The 22,635-nt window shown below is 47.5% G+C and overlaps 1 protein-coding gene across 2 annotated transcripts in view; it reads right to left on the bottom strand.

Moving 5' to 3' along the window:
• Positions 1 to 12,479, bottom strand: part of rin3 (Ras and Rab interactor 3) — a 96,965-nt gene extending 84,486 nt beyond the window's left edge. The window contains exons 1-2 of one of the 2 annotated variants that reach the window (XM_078234251.1): positions 12,129 to 12,479; positions 11,701 to 11,881 (exon numbers count right to left, since the gene is read on the bottom strand). In XM_078234251.1, the coding sequence (XP_078090377.1) occupies positions 11,701 to 11,881; positions 12,129 to 12,178 (231 nt within the window). In that variant the 5' untranslated portion in view covers positions 12,179 to 12,479. The remainder of the gene's footprint in view (positions 1 to 11,700; positions 11,882 to 12,128) is intronic. The other variant, XM_078234252.1, reaches the window with a different exon arrangement.
• Between the last annotated feature and the right edge of the window lie 10,156 nt (positions 12,480 to 22,635).

Below are 22,635 nucleotides of genomic sequence, written 5' to 3'. Positions count from 1 at the left end.
AGTGTCGCAAGTAGGCTTACACTGCAATGAAGATACTGTGAAAAATCCCCTAGTCACCACACTTCGGCACCTGTTCACGTACACTGAGGGAGAATTTAGCATGGCCAATGCACCTAACTTGCACGTCTTTTGGACTGTGGGAGGAAACCAGAACACCCAGAGGAAATCCACACAGACATGGGGAGAACGTGCAGACTCCGCTTACCTATGGGGTTGGCCATAAAAAAACCAACATTGACCAGATAAATAGGCAACCTCTCTGTATGAGTGATTAAGCATCTTTTCAAACTTACTCCTCTCCTTCACATAGTTTATTGCCTTCCTCATTCAGTTATCAGGACAATTTATTAATCAACAGGGTCATAATGTGTATAGATAAAGGACACCAAAAATTGCCTTGTGGATTTTGCATGCGAGGTTAGGTTGAAGCCATGTTCAGATGATTATAAAGAATCTGATAGTACTATTCGAAGGAGAACAGTGATTTCTTGCTGCACTGCCCTCGATTCATTCCTCAAATCATCCTCTCATTTGAATGGGAATGCGAAGCCAGCCTGCTTGAGACACTTCAACCAACAAACTTCCCAACTAAGGAATCACAAACCTCATCTCAACCAGATAAAAGTAAAATACTGCGGATGCTGGAATCTGAAACAAAAAACAGAAAATGCTGGAAAATCGCAGCAGGTCTGACATCATCCGCGTGGAGAGAGAATAGAGCCAACGTTTCGAGTCTGGATGACTCTTCGTCAAAGCTAAGAGCAAAGAGATTCAGCAGAGACCAATATTATTGGGGTGGGGGAGGGGGTGTGGAATTGGACAAAGGGAATGTAAATGAGGATACAAAAGGCTGAGAAAGTGCGAGGAGTGTCCATTAAGTGATCAGAATGCGAGAATGGCAGAACAGAGGTACAGATTGTACAGTGGAAGCGAATGAACTGAGAGAATGAGATGGAGTGAGTCATGGAGTCAGTCAGTCAGGATGGAGTCTCATTTCCTTCACCTCCGCCACATGTTTTGATGATGCCACTTTCCAAAATAGGGCTGCCGATATGTCTTCCATCTTCCTCAATCGTAGTTTTCCACCCACTGTGGTTGACAGGGCTCTCAACTGCATCCAACTCATCTCCCCGGGCTACTGCTCGCACCCCTTCCCCTCCCTCTCAGAACCAGAATAGGGTCCCCCTTGTCCTTACTTTTCACCCCACCAGCCTCACATTCAAAGGGTCATCCTCCACCATTTCCGCCAACTCCTGCATGATGCCACGACCCGACACATCTTCCCCTCACCCCGTCGTCAGCATTCCGCAGGGACTGCTCTCTCCAGGACACCCTGCCCCACTCCTCCATCACACCCAACACCTCACCCCCTTCTCCCGGCACCTTCCCATGCAATCGTAGAAGGTGTAACACCTCCTTCTTTACCTCCTCCTTGCTGACTGTCCCAGGTCCTAAACACCCCTTTCAGGTGAAGCAGCGCTTCACGTGCACCTCCTCCAATCTGGTCTATTGCATTCGCTGCTCCCAATGCGGTCTACTCTACATCGGAGAGACCAAATGCAGCCTGGGTGACCGCTTTGCTGAACACCTTCGGTCCGTCTGCAAGCAGGACCCAGACCTTCCTGTCGCTTGCCACTTCAACTCACCACTCTGCTCTCCTGTCCATGTGTCCATCCTTGGCCTTTTGCAATGTTCGAGCGAACCCCAACGCAAACTGGAGGCGCAGCACCTCATCTTCCGATTGGGCACTTTACAGCTTTCCGGACTGAACATTGAGTTCAACAACTTCAGAGGATGAACTCTCCCCTCCACCTTCACCCCATTTCCATTTATTTTATTTCATTTCATCTCATTCATCCATTTTATCATCCCTCTTTTTCCCTTCTATTTTTCCACTTTTCCATTCCAGCTCTCCTTCTTTCCACCCCCTCCACCCCCCCCCTCCCCCACCCCCTTCAGTGCAACTGCCACATTCCTCAGGCAGTCCTTTAACAATCTGTACCTCTGTTCTGCCATTCTCGCATTCAGATCATTTAATGGAATCCCTTAGCACCTTCTCAGCCTTCTGTATCCTCATTTACATTCCCTTTGTCCAATTCTACACACCCTTCACCACCCCCCCCTCCCTCAATAGTATTAGTCTCCGCTGAATCTCTTTGCTCTTAGCTCTGACGAAGGGTCATCCAGACTTGAAACGTTGGCTCTATTCTCTCCCCTCAGATGCTGTCAGACCTGCTGAGATTTTCCAGCATTTTCTGTTCTCATCTCAACCAGAACAGGCAAGTCCAAAGATGTGCGGGATAGGTTGATTGGCCATGCTAAAATTGCCCCTTAGTGTCCTGAGATGCGTAGGTTAGAGGGATTAGCGGGTAAATGTGTGGGGATAAGGGGGTAGGGCCTGGGTGGGATTGTGGTCGGTGCAGACTCGATGGGCCAGATGGCCTCTTTCTGCACTGTAGGGTTTCTGTGAATTCTATGAAAAAAAAGTTGTAGATAAATGTGAGCAATCGTCACTGGGGCTAAAACTAGCACCTTTTATTTGCTTTATACAAAAACATAAGAAATAGAACATAGAACATTACAGCGCAGTACAGGCCCTTTGGCCCTCGATGTTGCGCCGACCAGTGGTACCAATCTAAAGCCCCTCTAATCTACACTATTCCAATATCATCCATATGTTTATCCAATAACCACTTGAACGCTCTCAACGTTGACGAGTCCACCACTGCTGCAGGCAGGGCATTCCACGCCCTTACTACTCTCTGAGTAAAGAACCTACCTCTAACATCTGTCCTATATCTCTCACCCCTCAATTTAAAGCTATGTCCCCACATGCTAACCAACACCATCCGAGGAAAAAGGCTCTCACTATCCACCCTATCTAATCCTCAAATAGGAGCAGGAGCAGGCCTCCAGGCCCTTCAAGCCTGCTCTGCCATTCAATAAGTGCATGGCTATGCGGCCCCAATTCCTTTCCTGTGCCATTTCTCCAAAGCCCTCTATTCCTCAATCTATCAAATATTTATCCACCTCCATTTTAAATACTTTGAATGCTCCAGCCTCCACCACCCTTTGGGGCAGAGAATTCCAGAGATTCACCACCCTCTGCGAGAAGAAATTTCTATACATCTCAGTTTTAAATGACCGGGCCTTTATCTTGTAGTTTTGTCCCCTTGTTCGAGACTCTCCCAATAGTGAAACATCTCACCATCTACCCTATCAAATCCCCTCAATATCTTATATGTTTGAATAAGGTCACCCCTCACTCTTCCAAACTCCAAGAAATGCAGACCCAGACTATTTAGTCTCTCTCTCGATAGGACAACCCTCTCATCCCAGGAATTAGCCTGGTGAATCTCCTTTGGGCTGCCTCCAATGTTGCTATATCCTTTTTCAGGTAAGGGGACCACAAACTATACACTTCAGTCCTTTATCTTTAATTAGATTTCCAGTCACAAAGTCCCACTTTTGTGTTCATTTGGTGCAATGTGTGATTCAGTGAAAATCATCACTTTAATATACATGACATGAGTGAGGAATGTTCCCTAATTAACAATGGCGCTCATCGCAATCATGATGTGGAGATGCCGGCGTTGGACTGGGGTAAACACAGTAAGACTTTAACCTGGTGTTGTTAAACTTCTTACTCATCGCAATGTCATTACATTATCTGTGGTACAAAAAAAGTGATCTGTTTCAGATCGTTATTCATCCCAAACTGGCATTGCTGGTTCTTCTGAGAATTTTGCAGCTTTGTGCTATGTTCTTTGTACAGTCACAAGGGGTGTGAGTATTGTGCTAGTTAACATGTTAATGAAGACAACACTTAGTTACAAGACTTATAATGTGAACGTAGCAGCTTGCTTACCCGTAATGGCTTTCTTCCTCCATGAGGCCCCGCAGGTAATGGTGCACTAAGTCTGTACCTTTGGATCTCATCCAGCAGTTCCCCAAAATCTATTTCACCAATTATGTTTTGTAGTAACTGCCTAATTTAGTTAAAAATATAATTTGCTGCATTTGTACTGCTGGGTCGTACTACATTTTTAAGTTGTCACATCACACTACAGGCAGTAGGAAGAAGTGGGCTGTCATTCCACTTAAAAAAAAATAAAACATTTTTTAAAAAGTAAAGCATTAGTTTTCTTGTCAATATTGAGCCACGAGCAAATGAGGAAAAAAAAATGCTTTTGTTTTGGAAATGTGCGACTCTTGAACATGCGATTTCATTTGAGGCAAAAAGAGGTTTGTCACTCACTTTTTAAAATTCATTTACAGGATGCAGACGTTGCTGGCTCGGTCGGCACTTATTGCCATAAGACCATAAGAAATCGGAACAGGAGCAGGCCATTCGGTCCCTCGAGCTTGCTCCGCCATTCAATAGGATCATGGCTGATCCGACATTCCTCACGTCCACTTTCCTACCCTTTCCCTGTAACTCTTGATCCCCTTGCTGATCAATCCCTAATTGCCCTTGAGCAGGTGATGATGAGCTACCTTCTTGCACCACTGCAGTTCCTGTGGTATCGGTGCACCCACGGTGCTGTTAGGGAGGGAGTTCCAGGATTTCGACCCAGTGACAGCGAAGGAATGGTGATATATTTCCAAGTCAGAATGGTGAGTGACTTGGAGGGGATCTTCCAAGTGGTGGTGTTCCCAGGTATCTGCTGCCCTTGTCCTTTTAGGTGGTAGCAGTTGTAGGTTTGGAAGGTGCTATATAAGGAGCCTTGGTGAGTTCCTGCAGTGCATCTTGTAGAAGGTATACACGACTGTCATTGTTCGTCGTTGGTGGTGAGAGTGAATGTTTGTTGAAGGGGTGGCAATGGAGTGGGCTGCTTTGTTTTTGGATGGTGTCAAGTTTCTTGAGTGTTGTTGGTGCTGCGCCCATCCAGGCAAATGGGGAGAGTATTCTACCACACTCCTGACTTGTGCCTTGTAGATGGTGGATAGGCTTTGGGGAGTCAGGAGGTGAGTTACACTGCAGGATCCCTAGCCTCTGATGTGCTCTTGTAGCCACAGTGTTTAAATGGCTAGTCCAGTTCAGTGTTTGGTCATTGGTAACCCCCAGGATGTTGAGAGTGGGGGTTCAGTGATGGTAATGTCATTGAGTGTCAAGAGGCAATGGTTAGATTCCCTCTTGTTGGAGATGGTCATTGTGCAATCATCAGTGAACATCCCCACTTCTGACCTTATGATGGAAGGAAGGTCATCGATAAAGTAGCTGAAGATGGCTGGGCCTAGGACACTATCCTGAGGGATTCTTACAATGATGTCCTGGAATTGAAATAATTGAACTCCAACAATCACAACCATCTTCCTTTGTGCTAGGTATGACTCTAAGCAATGGAGAGTTTTCACCAGGTTAATACCTCATTTTTAGTTTTGCCTGATGTTGCGCCTGGCATGCCCTCCTGCACGCTTCATTGAACCAGGGTTGATCCCCTGGCTTGTTGGTAATGGGAGATATGCAGGGCCATGGGTTTTCAGGTTGTTGTTGAATACAATTCTGCTGCTGCTAATGGCCCACAATGCCTCATGGATGCCCAGTTTTGAGATGCTAGATTTGTACGAAATCTATCCCATTTAAGCATGGTGGTGATGCCCCACAACACACTGGAAAGTATCCTCAATGTGAAGACGGGACTTTGTCTCCACAAGAACTGTGTGGTGGTCACTCCTATTGATACTGTTATGAACGGATGCATCTGCGGCAGGCGCACTGGCGAGGATAAGATCAAGTATGTTTCTCCCTCTTATTGGTTCCCTCACCACCTGCTGCAGTCCCAGTTTATCAGTTATGTCCTTTAGGACCTGGCCAGCTTGGTCTGTGCTGGGGCTACTGAGACATTCCTGGTGACTGAAGTCCCCATCAAGAGTACATTCTGCATCCTTGCCACCGTGAGTTCTTCCTCAAAGTGGTGTTCAACATTGAGGATTCATCAGCCGTGGAGGGAAGGTGCGTAGTAATCAGCAGGAGGTTCCCTTTCCCTGTTTGACCTGATGCCACAAGACTTATGGGTCGGAAATTTGCCGTCCCGCCCTCCACGGGAATCGGAGTGGGTGAGGGGTGGACAATGGGGAGGTCCGTTGACCTCGGGCAGGGTTTTACGATTTCGGCACGAGCAAGGCTGTAAAATCCCACCCATCAGGTCTGGAGTCGATGCTGAGGATTCCCAGGGTAACTCCTTCCCTATCGGTCGGACAGGACATACCTAGGAATAGTGCTGGTTACGTCTGGGACATTTCCCAGAATTCTAGCACCCTGCCCACCACGGGAATCGGAGCGGGCAAGGGGCGGGCAATGGGAAAGTCCATTGACCTTGGAGGGAATTTCCGATCTCGTCAAGCGAGACCATAAAACCCCGCCCATTGAATATGACCCCAACTAGTCTGTGAGACATCTCTCACTATTTTAGCGCCCACATCTTCGTAAGGAGGACTTTGCAGGGTCGGCAGGGCTGAGTTTGCCATTGTGGTTTCCGCTGCCTAGGTTGATGCCAATGGTCCATCAGGTTTCATTCCTTATTATTGACATTGTAGCAACTTGATACAACTGAGTGAACCATAATCCTGTGGGTCTGGAGTCACGTGTAGGACAGCAGATTTCCTTCACGAAAGGATATTAGTGAAATAGATGGGGTTTCATGAAAATTGAGAATGGTTTCACGGACATCATTAGACTATTTTGATTTCCAAATTTATGTTGAATTCGAGTTCCACCATCTGCCACGGTGGGATTTTAACCCAGGTCCCCGGAGTATTACCCTGGATTACTTGTCCAGTGACAATACCACTACAGCACCACCCCCTCTCTTCATATAATCTCTCTCACATTATTTGCCCATCCTACATTGCTTTATAATTCATCAATTACTTTTGGAGGGATGTCAGTTGTTTTTACTGACTAATAAAGCAGCTAAGTGATGCTACAAGCAAGCCCCCATGTGCAACAATGAGATGAACAGCCAATATTACCTCATTTGTGGGTTTTGGTGATGAGGGGTTAATGGGAGAACTCCTTGTTCGACTTCTTAAAAAGTGTTGAGAGACAATTTACCTTCACTTGAACAGGTGGAAACGAACACAAGAAATAGAAGTAGAGTTGACCACCAGGCCCTTCAAGCCTGCTCCTCCATCAATGCAATCATGGCTGATCTATGCCAGCCTCAAATCCTTTTCTGTGTCATTTCCCATAGCCCTCTGTTCCTCGATCTATCAAATATTTAGCCACCTCCACTTTAAATACTTCGAATGCTCCAGCCTCCACCACCCTTTGGGGCAGAGAATTCCAGAGATTCACCACCCTCTGCGAGAAGAAATTTCTACACATCTCGGTTTTAAATGACCGGGCCTTTATCTTGGAGCTATGTCCCCTTGTTCGAGACTCTCCTAATAGTGAAAACATCTCACCATATAGCCTGTCAAACCCACTCGGGATCTTATATGTTGCAATAAGGTCACCCCTCACTCTTCTAAACTCCAATGAATATAGACCCAGACTATTCAGTCTCTCTCGATAGGACAACCCTCTCGTCCCAGGAATTAGCCTGGTGAATCTCCTTTGGACTGCCTCCAATGTTACTATAACCTTTTTTAGGTAGGGGGCCCAAAAAATGTACGCAGTATTCCCGGTGAGGCTCACCTCCAAGACAGTAGCTTTGAGTGTGCAGCACTCCCTCAGTGCTGCACTTTCCTGCCTGCCTTAGTTATGTGTGTGGGTGAATTGGACCTGAACCCAGGATCCTGTGACTCAGAGGGCAGGAGTTCCGCGACTGAATCCAGCTGGCATGTGCATTACAGGAAGGGAGGTGATTTAAGAATGGCAGCCAGTCATGATCCTTTTGCAGTAATATTGCTTCCAGGATGCTCTGGCAGCCAGCTGGCATCTTATTAATCCAACTGCGGAGTATACATTTTAAAGTAGAAAGTGACCCAATGGGAAGTCACCAACTCACAATTTACTGACCAGGCTCTGTAGATTTGGCCGATTTCTGAAAGAACGTGTACCAATTTATTTGGGGGATAGGGGAGAATGCGTTCCCCCTCAATTCTGCAAAGGACAGGCTGAGTACGGGAGTTCATGGTGCAGACGGTAAACACTGAGTCAACCACGGAAGGACCTCAACGGAAGCATGAAAGAAATAAAGCAACTTAAGAGAAGAGCACATAGGTGTGCTAGACCCTTGCATTAGAGCAGGAAGCTCTGGATATATATGTGTGTGCCGGATAGTGGTGTTTAAAAAAAACTACAGCTTTACAGGCACTGAACACTTTAACACAAATGTCACATTTCAGTGAAAACAACATGCTTATGCAAATTATCATATATCGCATTGAAGAATAATAAATGTAGGAAAGAAAACAAGTCTCCTGGATCAGATCACCTGTTCTTATGCCGAAAGACAAAAGTAAAAAATGATTATAGGATACAGTTGGAGGACTCTGTCCATCATGCAAACCAGCCTCCCATCCATTGACTCTGTCGACACTTCCCGCTGCCTCGGAAAAGCAGCCAGCATAATCAAGGACCCCACGCACCCCGGTCATTCTCTCTGCCACTTTCTTCAGTTGGGAAAAAGATACAAAAGTCTGAAGACACATGCCAACTGACTCAAGAACAGTCGGCAGACCTTTGAATGCTCCTATCACATATTAAGTTGATCTTTCTCTACACCCTAGCTATGACTGTAATACTATATTCTGCACCCTCCCCTTTCCTTCTTCCCTATATACTCTATGAACAGTATAGCTCACAAGAAACTTTTCACTGTATATCAATGCATGTGACAATAATAAGTCAATTTCATCAATTCAATCCAATTCAATGTGGATACATTGATCCCATCTGAACAAACTGCTGCCAATATGTCTTGGAGGGAGAGTTTGGGAGACAGATAGAAACTGGAGGATTATATTGAACTTGTATATGTTGTCATCTTCCAATATTCTCTGATTTGTACAACCCGTTATACGACTGTGTTGACACACAGGGTGCTTACGCTTGAACATGTTATGTTCATAATGAGAATACAATGCCATATGGGCAAATATGCTTATTTACTCATAGTGCTCCACCAGAGAGCAAAGAGAACATGTTCACTCTCTATCTCAAGGTGCAAAGCTATGCTTGAAGTGATCATTACCACAGATACACATTTGTCATAAAAGTAGACGAGGAATCAGAGGACGAGAGACCAAGCACTGGTGGACAAAAGGTAGCAATAAAGTAAAGTCACCATAGTCCCAGATGACCATAGATTGACTGGCGCTGCATAAACCTGAGGCTCACTACACCTCAGGCGATGGGCAAGGTTGAGAAGGCAGAGCCTTCATGAATAACCTCAGCCAGTACGTGAATTGAAGCCACGCTGTTCGCTCTGCATCACGAACCAGCCATTCAGACAACTGAGTTAACCGACTCCCCAGAAGGGTAGCCATGATAGGGAGGTGATTGCCTCTCCTGAATTGTATGGAGATATAGACCATTGTGGACCAAAATTGAAAGTGTTCTGCCACTCAACTCTCAGCCATCTCCCAAATCAATGGAGCTACAGTTTTCATTGCCATCTGTCATTGTGCTAAGACTAATCTCACTTAGAGAATGGTGACCAGGAAACATAAGGCATGAACTGAGAGAAGCCAGAGGTGCCTACGCTGCCCATGCTCACACAGATGAGTGGGTACAGTCAGTAGATGCTTTCAAAGCATGGCATGAGTGGAATAGTGTGAGTGGTACTCATGTCATTAGCACCTGTGTCTAACACGGGTGCAACAGCAGCACCATTGTCAGGCCATTAACTTAAATCATGCATTGAAGATACTTCTGAAAGCCAGAGATTTCAGGGAAGAAGACTACTGACAATGGTGCTGACGCTGATGTTGCACCAGTGTTAGACACAAGTGCTGATGGTGGGCCTTTTATAAAGAATCCCTACAGAGCAGAAGCAGGCTATTCAGCCCATCAGGTCTGCACAGACTCTCCAACAGAGCACCCCACCCAGACACAAACCCTGTAACCCCAAACATTTACCATGGCTAATCCCACCTATACATCCTGGGACACGAAGCTGCAATTTAGCGTGGCCAATCCACCTAACCTGCTCATCTTTGGAGCGTGAGAGGGAACTGGAGAACCCGGAGGAAACCCACGCAGACATGGGGAGAATGTGCAAACTCCACACAGTCACCCGAGGCCAGAATTGAACCCGGTTACTGGTTCTATGAGGCAGCATTGCTAACCACTGCGCCACTGTACCACCCATTTACAACGCATCAGCTATTAATGCAGCTGCCCACTAGTGCTACTTATTCAGCTAAAACACATGCACAGCTGACACAAAAAGGTTCACCATAAGCACAAGGGGCAAATACATTAGTAAAGCATGAAAACGGCCTCTATCCAAATTGGAGTTCCATCTTAATGTACACAATTTGAACTAGCAACATCAGTCATTTCCCAAGTTTTACTCGTTTTTCCTACTGTGCATGTAATTTGGTCATTCTTACTGTTTTGCAGTCTGCAATGGATTCCTTACAGAGAAAAGAGAATGGAAGTTTTTCAAAAGGCAAATTACTAACTCTTGAGATCATCCCTATCGACCCCTGGGCTAACCCTGCAGCACTAGAGCAATGAATGGTGATCTTTACCCCTACTCACAGGTCTCATTGAGGCTCTTCAGAGAATCATTTATCATTAACATCCGAATTGGATCAAATGTCACAAGAAAATGTCTAAGAAATAAAAGGAGTCTCCCAAAGAACGATTATTTTTAAATCGTTTGGACAGAACTCAGTCTGGGCCACTGTACTACCTCATCCGTATCCAATCTACAGAGGTCAGATTTCAAAACTGACATTTTTAAGGTTTATTTATTATTGTCACAAGTAGGTTTACATTACCATAGAATCTCTACAGTGCAGAAGGAGGCCATTCAGCCCATCAAGTCTGCACCGACCACAATCCCACCCAGACCCTATCCCATAGCCCCATGCATTTACCCTAGCTAGTCCCCCTGACACAAAGGAGCAATTTACCATGGCCAATCCACGTAACCTGCACATTTTTGGAGTGTGGAGGAAACCAGAGCACCCGAAGGAAACCCACGCAGACACGGGGAGAATGTACAAACTCCACACAGAAAGTCACTTGAGGCCGGAATTGAACCCGGTTCCCTGGTGCTGTGAGGCAGCAGTGCTAACCACTGTGCAACCGTACTGCCCTTGCAATGAAGTTACTGTGGAAATCCCCTAGTCAACACACTCTGGCGCCTGCTCAGGTACACCAAGGGAGAATTTAGCATGGCCGATGCACCTAACCGGCACATCTTTGGACTGTAGGAGGAAACCGGAGCACCCGGCGGAAACCGACGCAGACACGGGGAGAACATGCAGACTCCGCACAGACAGTGAACCCTGATCCCTGGCGCTGTGAGGCAGCAGTGCTAACCACTGTGCCACCATACTAGGTGCACACTGCTAAATCTGCAAGGAGTTTATAATGCCTCTAAAACGTTAGCTGCTGAAATCTGAGCAGTTTCCTTTCGTACCTTCTGTGCTGATCGGAGGAAAAAGAAATGTTTTGGTTTTAGCAGCAGGGCTCCCCCTGCGTCATTGCAATCCTGGCACCTAATCATTGCAAAAACTCTACCTCTGCCAATCCACAGATTCGACCAGAAATAACAGCTTATGGCATGGACTTACCCCTAGTGGCTCGCGGCAGAGTATTTCCGTGACTTTTTCCTTCTTGATGTTGAGCTGAAGCCACACTGGGCAAGTCCTGATGAGTTTATCCAGGATGCTGATCCCTGGCAGTGGTAACGGCAGCAAAGGGGCAGCGGCTGGGGCAGGCTGCCCGCTTTCATCTTTGGCACCTAGGAGTGGGCTGAATGGACAGAGGATGTAAGTTTGCTGCATTCTGTGGAGGAAGCAGAGTTAATGTGGCTGTGGCATTGGCCACATCGGCACACTAACAGCGTTGACAGTGAGATCATTTGAGAGTGAAGTTGCAAAGTCGAAGCTGCAGTTTGTGCAAGAATATGGGGAATGCATTAGCAGAAAGCTCTCGGGATAGCAAGTTTATTTTAAAAAAGCGGAGCAGGAATTGGTCTGTTATATGTTAAACTACATACCCTGGCATGTCTCCAGTTTCCACTTCTTGTCCAGATGCTCTCTTCATCATAGATCATCTCCGCTGTGCAGACCCATTTAAGAAGCACGCTGACTTAAGCACTCTCGTCCCCAGACCACAGAAGGACTCCACATTTCATGAAAAAGAATAACGCACTTTGCCCCTCTGCCAGAAAGATGGCGTTGCGTTGAACTTTTTAAGTCTTTAAAGCAGTAATAGCCACAGAAGTGTACAGGAAGGCGTGCGCTGTGGGTTCTCTCTCTCTGACTTCCTGTGTTCTGTGAACTAACGGGGGATCTCAGGAAGAGGCAGCTCTAAGTGGTCAAGCTTTCAGTATTACTAACTCCGAATTGTTCACAGAAAGTGGGAGGAGCACTGACTTCATCTGGCAACATTCAGTGCCAAATCTAGCAAATAAAAAAGCACTCCAAGTTAACACTAAGCAAATGTGTTGTATCTTTTGCAGATATGGCTGCATTGCTCAAACAAATCTGGTGACATTACACACACTCGAGAAAGTCCTTTAGGGTGAGTTGAGCCTTCCCCTCCCCCCCTTTCCCCACCCACCCTCCACACAATCTTTTTCCCTAAATAAAACCAGACTGTCTCCAAACCTCCAGCATGTACCAATTAAATCTGGGTACTGGGAAGTCTGTTAAAGGGTTTGGAAACTGGTTTAATTTGACTCACTGCAAAGGGGCTGCATCAGCAACTTTCACTAGAAGGGACCCAAACAAAAGTTTCCGCGATTAGAGACAGAAGGTTTGCAAAATATGTTAACAAGACAAAACGATTGGCTGCAAAATGACAGTGAGCAGGGAGGAGGTGATGGACAGTAGCAATCTGAGGTTTACTTCAAAACAAAACTGCCCCGAGTCGATGGTATGATGTGTGATGGAATCTGATACTCTTTACATAATCAGCTTGAGGCAGTATGTTTCCAGGGCTAGCAGAAAACGAAATTCCTCAAATGCTGCAATTGGACTTCCCTTTCTCCCTTCTTAAACCGTAGTAGCTTGGAGAAAGATAGAAGAATCCGTTCAAAATTTCTTCTCTCCAAAGAATCGATCACAGTGCAGCCCTTTCATCACTGCCCATTTTAAAATCATTAAATGAATGCCCACTGTTATAATTATGGGTAAACACAGTAAGAAGTTTAACAACACCGGGTTAAAGTCCAACAGGTTTATTTGGTAGCAAAAGCCACACAAGCTTTCGGAGCTCCAAGCCCCTTCTTCAGGTGAGTGGGAATTCTGTTCACAAACAGGGCATATAAAGACACAGGCTCAATTTACATGAATAATTATTCAAGGGGCTTGGAGCTCCAAAACCTTGTGTGGCTTTTGCTACCAAATAAACCTGTTGGACTTTAACCTGGTGTTGTGAGACTTCTTACTGTGTTCACCCCAGTCCAAAGCCAGCATCTCCACATCATAATTATGGGTGGCATGGTGGCACAATGGTTAGCACTGCTGCCTCACAGCTCCAGGGACCTGGGTTCGATTCCCGGCCTTGGGTCACTGTCTGTGTGGAGTTTGCACCTTCTCCCCGTGTCTGCGTGGGTTTCCTCCGGGTGCTCCGGTTTCCTCCCACAGTCCAAAGACGTTCAGGTTAAGAGCATTGGCCATGCTAAATTGCCCCTTAGTGTCCCGGGATGAATAGATCAGAGGGATTAGTGGGCTAAATATGTGGTGTTACAAGGATAGGACCTAAGTGGGATTGTTATCAATGCAGACCCAATGGGCCAAATGGCCTCCTTCTGCACTGTAGGGTTTCTATGATGTGGAGATGCCGGCGTTGGACTGGGGTAAACACAGTAAGAAGTTTAACGACACCAGGTTAAAGTCTCAACAGGTTTATTTGGTAGCAAAAACCACACAAGCTTTCGGAGCCTTAAGCCCCTTCTTCAGGTGAGTGGGGATTCTGTTCACAAACAGGGCATATAAAGGCACAAACTCAATTTACAGGAATAATGGTTGGAATGTGAATACTTACAACTAATCAAGTCTTTAAGATACAAACAATGTGAGTGGAGAGAGCATCAAGACAGGCTAAAGAGATGTGTATTGTCTCCAGACAGGACAGCCAGTGAGACTCTGCAGGTCCAGGCAAGCTGTGGGGATTACAAATAGTGTGACATGAACCCAATATCCCGGTTGAGGCCATCCTCATGTGTGCGGAACTTGGCTATCAGTTTCTGCTCAGCGACTCTGCGCCGTCGTGTGTCGTGAAGGCCGCCTTGGAGAACGCTTACCCGAATATCAGAGGCCGAATGCCCGTGACCGCTGAAGTGCTCCCCAACAGGAAGAGAACAGTCTTGCCTGGTGATTGTCGAGCGGTGTTCATTCACCCGTTGTCACAGCGTCTGCATGGTTTCCCCAATGTACCATGCCTCGGGACATCCTTTCCTGCAACGTATCAGGTAGACAACGTTAGCTGAGTTGCAAGAGTATGTACCATGTACCTGGTGGATGGTGTTCTCACGTGAGATGATGGCATCCGTGTCGATGATCCGGCACGTCTTGCAGAGGTTGCTGTGGCAGGGTTGTGTGGTGTTGTGGTCACTGTTCTCCTGCAGGCTGAGTAGTTTGCTGTGGACAATGGTCTGTTTGAGGTTGTGGGGTTGTTTGAAGGCAAGAAGTGGGGGTGTGGGGATGGCCTTGGCGAGATGTTCGTCTTCATCAATGACATGTTGAAGGCTCCGGAGGAGATGCCGTAGCTTCTCCGCTCCGGGGAAGTACTGGACGACGAAGGGTACTCTGTCCACCGTGTCCCGTGTTTGTCTTCTGAGGAGGTCGGTGCGGTTTTCCGCTGTGGCGCGTCGGAACTGTCGATCGATGAGTTGAGCGCCATATCCTGTTCTTATGAGGGCATCTTTCAGCGTCTGGAGGTGTCTGTTGCGATCCTCCTCATCCGAGCAGATCCTGTGTATACGGAGGGCTTGTCCGTAGGGGATGGCTTCTTTAACGACAATCACCAGGCAAGAGTGTTCTCTCCCTGTTGGGGAACACTTCAGCGGTCACGGGCATTCGGCCTCTGATCTCCGGGTAAGCGGTCTCCAAGGCGGCCTTCACGACACACGACGGCGCAGAGTCGCTGAGCAGAAACTGATAGCCAAGTTCCGCACACATGAGGATGGCCTCAACCGGGATATTGGGTTCATGTCACACTATTTGTAATCCCCACAGCTTGCCTGGACCTGCAGAGTCTCATGGCTGTCCTGTCTGGAGACAATACACATCTCTAGCCTGTCTTGATGCTCTCCACTCACATTGTTTGTATCTTAAAGACTTGATTAGCTGTAAGTATTCGCATTCCAACCATTGTTCATGTAAACTGTGTTTGTGTCTTTATATGCCCTGTTTGTGAACAGAATTCCCACTCACCTGAAGAAGGGGCTTAAGGCTCCGAAAGCTTGTGTGGCTTTTGCTACCAAGTAAACCTGTTGGACTTTAACCTGATGTTGTTAAACTTCTTACTGGGTTTCTATGATACAGCACTGAAAGAGGCCCTTCAGCCCATTGTGCCTGTGCTGGCCATCAGGCACCTATCTATTCTCATAGAATCCCTACAGTGCAGAAGGAAGCCATTCGGCCCATTGAGCCTGCATCAACAACAATCCCACCTTATCCACGTTCCCCATGTAGTTACCCTGCTGGTTCCCCTGACACTAAGGGGCAATTTAGCATGGCCAATCCATCTTATCCACACATCTTTGGAGTGTGGGAGGAAATCGGAGCACCCGGTGGAAACCCACGCAGACACAAGGAGAATGTGCAAACTCCACACAGACAGTGACCTGAGGTCGGAATCGAACCCAGGTCCCTGGCACTGTGAGGTTAGCAGTGCTAGCCACTGTGCCACCCATAATTCTAACCCCATTTTGATTTATTTTTATACACTACATGCAATGTTTAAATTAATACTCAAAAAAGTATATTTTGCAACAGACCTCTAAGTGATATTTGACAGTAACTGCAAATTTAAGTTGCAGAAATATCCTTGTTTCCTCTCAAGAGTAAAATTAGCACAGGTCACAAATGAGAAATCACGGGCTATTAAACTATGCTTTCAGTCCAAAAGCTAAGATCATGGTGAATTGTGACTTCAATCCACATTTCTGTCTCTGATTTTCAACCTCTCTCAAACTGATCACTCCTTCCCTACCGGTGTCATAAGCACGGGTGGAGAATGAAGAATCATAGAATCCCTACAGTGCAGAAGGAGGCCATTCAGCCCACCAAATCTGTACTGACTGTCTGACAGATCATCTTACCCAGAACCAATCACCAAAAACTCGGAGTATTTACCATGCTAATCCCCCAATCCTACACATCTTTGGACACGAAGGGGCAATTTAGTGTGGCCAATCCACCTAACCTGTACATCTTTGGACACTAAGGGGCAATTTAGCATGGCAAATCCACCTAACCTGCACATCTTTGGAGTGTGGGAGGAAACCGGAGCACCCGGAGGAAACCCACGCAGACACGGGGAGAACGTGCAAACTCCACACAGACAGTTACTGGAGGCTGGAATTGAACCCGGATCTCTGGCGCTGTGAGACAACAGTACTAACCACTGTGTCACCGTGCCGCTTTGTGAATCTGTGAGAAAAGTGGGGTAGATTTTCAACTTGTTGCCTGGAACGTCAGGTTACAGATCAGACAGTAATTGTGGAAATCACTTGATGTCAATGGAAGTGAAAACCTGGCAGTTTGTATACGGAGCATCGAACCAGTTTTACATTCACAGGGCACTGTGAAAATCTACCTTGAGGAAACTTCTGCTGATAAGCTGGATAAGTGAACTGTCAAAGTCATAGAGCTTTACAGCACGGAAAGAGGCCCTTCAGCTGACTGTGTCTGCACTGGCCATCAAGCACCTATCTATTCTAATCCCATTTTACAGCACTGGGTCTGTAGCTTTGTATGCTACAACATTTAATCTAAATGCTTCTTAAATGTTGTGAGACTTCCCGCCTCTACCTCCCTTTCAGGCAGTGAGTTCCAGATTCCCACCACTCTCTGGGTGAAAAGTGTCTACCTCAAATCCCCTCTAAACTCCTGCCCCTTACCTTAAATCTATGCCCCGTGGTTATTGATCCCTCGACTAAGGGGAAAAGTTCCTTCCTATCTATCCTACCTATGGCCCTCATAATTTTTACAATCAGGTCCCCCCTTAGCCTTCTCTGCTCTAAGGAAAACAACCCCAGTCCAGCCAGAGTATCTTCATAGCTGAAATACTCCAGCCCAGTTAACGTGTTGGTGAATCTCCTCTGCACCCTCTCTAGTGCAGCCACCTCTTCCTATAGAGTCCCCAAAGCAGATGGTTAAAAAAAATTTCAGTACCTATTTTTTTCAGGAAGCACTGGTTTTAATCAAAGTTCTGTTTTTGCGGTGATGGGATGCATACACAAGCTTAAAAAAGGGAAGGGTGGATTCCTCATGTTTGATTACATGATGTGAGTAGCTTTTACTTTTGGGTATTCGTAGTCTCATTAGTCCCGGATGGGTAAGTGGCCCATGAGTTCTCAAACATGGATGGACACCTCGTTAGCAATGGTTTTGGTGGGTAGGTCAAGGGGGGAGAGCAGTGGGGTGGTAATGGGGGTTCCCAGCATCACCAAGAAGAGAGTCAGCACTGTTTTCAAAGTGAGAAATGTGGGGGGGGGGGGGGGGGAATTTTACGAGGATGATTCTAAGTATCCAGCTCGCGTAAAAATTAGAGAGTTGCTGATCCATTTTTTTGGGTGAGTTTTTATGCCCAATCTTGCGCACATACTGCACAAAAAATGGGCTAGACTGTTTCCAGCTACTACAGGCAGTGGACATGCCTTAATTCACCAGCCAGCAGCAGAGGGAGCTATAGTGCATTTTCAGACCTCTGTGTCTGCACATGGGCAGTTCCAACAGCAGAGGCCTGACAGATCTGTCAGGCCTCTGCTGCTGAAACGAGCCTGAATCAAATCTCCGGTCCCTGCAATCGTGGGGGCTCGCAGCTGGTCACGAGCCCCATACCATCCAAAAATGTAGCCCCAGCCACCCCCCCCCGCCCCACCAGACTGATCGCGTTTCCCCACCCCCACACCCGATCGGATGCTGAGTGGCAGCAGGCCGCACCTCACCCTCCCCCTGCCAACTGCAACTGCAGAGTTTGCAGCGGCCCCCCCCTTCCCTGTTTGGGCCACCCCGGCCTGGCCCCCCACCCATCCAGGCCACGCCCCAGGCCCCGCCCCACAAGGCCCCGATGCTCCAGGCCCCATCCCCATAGGCCCTGCCCCCTTTCAGGTCCCTATACCCTCTTCAGGTCTTGCTCCATACACCCTCATCAGACCCCGCCTCCATAGGCCCGGTGGGCATTGCCAAAGTGCCCAGTGGGCATTGCCAAGGTGCCAAGCTGGCACTGTCAGGCAGGCAACTCCCTTGCCCTCAGCCTCCCCAGGGGGCCTCAATGGCCTCCAGTTCTACCAGCGAGGCTGACATGACTGTACCCTTTCATGGGGAGCTGGTGTTTTCCTCGCTGGAGAGAACCTCTCCTGGTTAGACCATAAAGGCAAGCGAGCCCGGACGATTGAGCGCCGGGCTCACTACTGCCATAGAAATAGCCATTGAAATAAATTGAAATAAATCGGGTTCAAGTAAGATCGATGGGCAGTGCGAACCGGTGAAATTCCGCCCATAGCCTCCAAAAATAAAGATGTTGTTTTTATTTTTTCTTTGCTTGATGGAAGGTGAAACTGAAGGTCCAATATGGTGCAGCTAAAAGGCACTATGATTGTCAGATGAGAAGGTGCTGAAAGAGCAAAGTGTCAGCCTACAGAGTTATCACCTTCCCCTCCTATATGACTCAAGTCCAAAGATCAGGATAGCAGCAGATTGGAAGATAATCTCAGAGCAAGAGAGCAAGTGAGACTCTTCCACAGGACATGCTGGCAACGTTGGAAGAATTTCAATAACCTGACCTGTTCAGTCAAGGTAAGAAGAACACCTTGCAACGTGACCCCCCCAAGAGCAATTCCATCCTCCTCTCCATCTGCTTCTACTTCAATGAGCGAGTTAAGCATACCCTCTTTCATGTTTCAGCTACACATTCACTCGTTGTTGTTGCCCTCACAAATACACATTGCTGTCACTTGGTTACACAAAGAAAGCACTGATTTATCCTGGCATTTGCCAGCAATTGTCACTCTTTCCTACTTGGGAACACCTCTTCATCCTGTGCACTACTTGTCACGGACGCATCAGCAAGCCCCATAGGAACTCATGAGCTACAAAGATGGAGCTACACATTATTAACGTCCCTTCTCCCTGTTAGTCATAACACATGCAGGAGGATGGACAGTCTCCATTGAAATTCTCAGTTCCATGGAACAAGAAGCGGACATACAAACGTATGAATGAGGGGCAGGAGTAGGCCATTTGGCCCCTCAAGCCAGGAGGATGGGAGCAGCTGAGTCTCTTCCTTTTTCTCCATTCTGCTGACTCTCCTTGGTGGACAGGGAGATGGACAACTCGGTGATTGATGCCTGTTGGAAGTTCCTTAAGCGACACGGTGGCACAGTGGTTAGCACTGGTGCCTCACAGTGCCAGGGATCCGGGTTCGATTCAGCCTTGGATGACTGTCTGTGTGGAGTTTACACTTTCTCCCCGTGTCTGTGTGGGTTTCCTCTGGGTGCTCCGGTTTCCTCCCACAGTGCAAAAATGTGCAGGTTAGGTGGATCGACCATGTTAAATTGCCCCTCAGTCATATCTTAGTGCCCCAAGATATGTAGGCTAGGATGATTAACAGGGTAAATAAATACATGGGATTACGGGGATAGGGGCTGGGTGGGACTGTTATTGGTGCAGGCTCGATAAGCTGAATGGCCTCTTTCTGCACTGTAGAGATTCTGTGATTCTATGATTCTAACCTGCCCAGTCGCTGCTAACCATTGTTCCTTTCTTCTGTTTGTGACTTCGTCTGCAGAGCCGGCCTCTGCTGGAGATGGAAGTGAGCCAAACCAGCCTCACCAGCCAACAGCATCACCTGCTCACCGCACGGTGGGTGGAACCGGCAGTCAATTTGGAGTTTGAGCTGCCAGATTGGAGGGTTCACATCACAAATGATCACCAGCAGAGAGTGGGGGAAAAGACAGCAAAGGACACGTTTAGCTGGAGAGCGAGCCTGGATCGAGACAGCAAGGGGATGGAGCTGAAGGGTGCTCCATCTTGTTTTTGGAGTTCCAGTGGTGGGGGGCTCCAGCGATGCCTGACCCACTGGGCAGAATGGCAGGATCCTGCACCAGATTCTGCAATTGGAAACTCATTAATTATGCACAGTCGAGTTCCCCTCCGAAGCTGATTGGAGCGGCAGCTGGCAGGTTCAAAGGTCCCGGCGCCATATTTAAACACCAGTCCAGCACGCACATATCACTCTCTCCAGCCCAGCTGTCGTCACCAGACTGTGCAGGATGACCGGAACCCAGAGGGAAAAGGGCTCGCAGCCTCAAGAAGAAGTGTGTTCCTCAATTCAACCTGCCCCCTATCCCATCACCGGCGAGGTGCCTGTGCCACACCTGGACCTCTACCCACTGTCTCTGGAGACTTTGTGTGTCCCCTTCCAGTAAACAATATGCCATCAAAAACATTGAATGTATTCAAGAGGTGGTTAGATATAGCACTTGGGGCGAATGGGATCAAAGGTTATGGAGAGAAAGCAGGATTAGGCTATTGAGTTGGATATCAGCCATGATCGTAATGAATGGCGGAGCAGGCTCGTAGGGCCAAATGGCCTCCTCCTGCTCCTATCTTCTATGTTTCTATGTTTCTATCCCTTTGCCCCCTTGTTTCTGAACGATTCATGCAGTCTTGTCAGGCTCCAGCTTCCCTCCCCTCGGTCTTTCCTTTGCCTTCCAATGTCCTCACCATCTCCTTGCACCTCTGCCGACCATCGCGCCCTCTCGCCCTTTCACGCTCTGCCCTTGCACAACCATCCCTTAATATTGCCACTCCCCTTGCCCTCATCAGTAACCCTCTTCACATCGGGCTGTACCCACAGTCGAACCTCAGTCTGTTGGAGTGGATGGTCCGTGAGTCCCGCAGTCCATGCTGTCGGCATGGAGCTGGAAGGCACGAACCAGGCTGCCCAGCAGAGTGGCATTGAGCACAACAGGAGTAGTGCAGTGCCAATGGCAGGTAGGCTCGGTATGTTGCATTCACCTCAATGTCTCGATCGAACTGAGGTCTACCTGTCAGTCTTTTTTCAAACCGGTTAAATGGCGATGTGATTTCCCGCTGGCGTGACGCAAAATCAGAAGGCCTGACGAGATTCCGGCGCGTAGCAGTTTTAATCAGCATTCATGGTATGCAAAGTCATGTCATGCGGCACAGTGGCACAGTGGTTAACACTGTTGCCTCACAGCGCGAGGGACCCAGGTTCCATTCCCAGCTTTGGTGACTGTATGGAGTCTACACGTTCTCCCCATGAGTTTCCTCTGGATGCTCCAGTTTCCTTCCACAGTCTAAACGACGTGCTGGTTATGTGCATTGGCCATGCTAAATTCTCCCTCAGTGTACCCAAACAGGCACCGAAGTGTGGCGACTGGGGAATTTTCACAGTAACTTCATTGCAGTGTTAATGTTTGATTTGATTTATTATTGTCACATGTATTAGTATATAATGAAAAGTATTGTTTCTTGCGCACTATACAGATCGTTCATAGAGAAGTAAGGGAGAGAGTGCAGAATGTAGTGTTATAGTCATAGTTAGGGTGTGGAGAAAGATCAACTTAATGCGAGGTAGGTCCATGCAAAAGTCTGGTGGCAGCAGGGAAGAAGCTGTTCTTGAGTCGGTTGGAAGTGTAAGCCTACTTGTGACACTAATAAATAAACTTTAAACTTTACTTTAATGCAAGTGACATTCGTGTCACCAGCCAGCAGCAGAAGTGACCCGCCATTAACCCACCATTAGGAGAATGTCAGACCGTTTTTACATCAGCAGGTTTCCAGCTTTTCGACTTCCACCGGAATTCTCCCATCCTTCCCCCACCAAACACGCTGCGGGTGGGCTGGGAGAATGCCATCTGAAGACTCGAGCACCTCTGCATTCAGAACAGTGCCATTGAGGCAGCAAGTAGTGGCTGCATTGCGCACAGAGCTGAGAGCACTGCTAGCAGGTGTTTCACAATGGTGTACAGTGTGAGTTTCTCAATATGGAGCATGTGGTTTCCTTTGTGGGGCTGGTGCAATGCAAGACCTGCAGCAGTTTTGATTGAAGATCAGATCATTGCTGTGCGCCATATATGGACTAATGTCCTTGCCTTTTATGTACATGTAAGCAAACCACACGTTTGCCTGGACATAACTCATCCAAAGTTTCAATTCTTTATTAGATAAGTCTTTCACCAACTTTCCCCAACAACACCCATACCCACTCCAATCCCTCACAACTAGCTGCAGAGAATGAGGATGTTCCATACCCACTCCAATCCTTCACAGTTACAGAACTGTCTGCAGAGCGGGAGGATG

This window comes from Mustelus asterias, chromosome 18 (genome assembly GCF_964213995.1).
Source record: "Mustelus asterias chromosome 18, sMusAst1.hap1.1, whole genome shotgun sequence".
Taxonomy (NCBI): Eukaryota; Metazoa; Chordata; class Chondrichthyes; order Carcharhiniformes; family Triakidae; genus Mustelus; species Mustelus asterias.
This window is presented reverse-complemented; position numbering and strand designations above follow the sequence as displayed.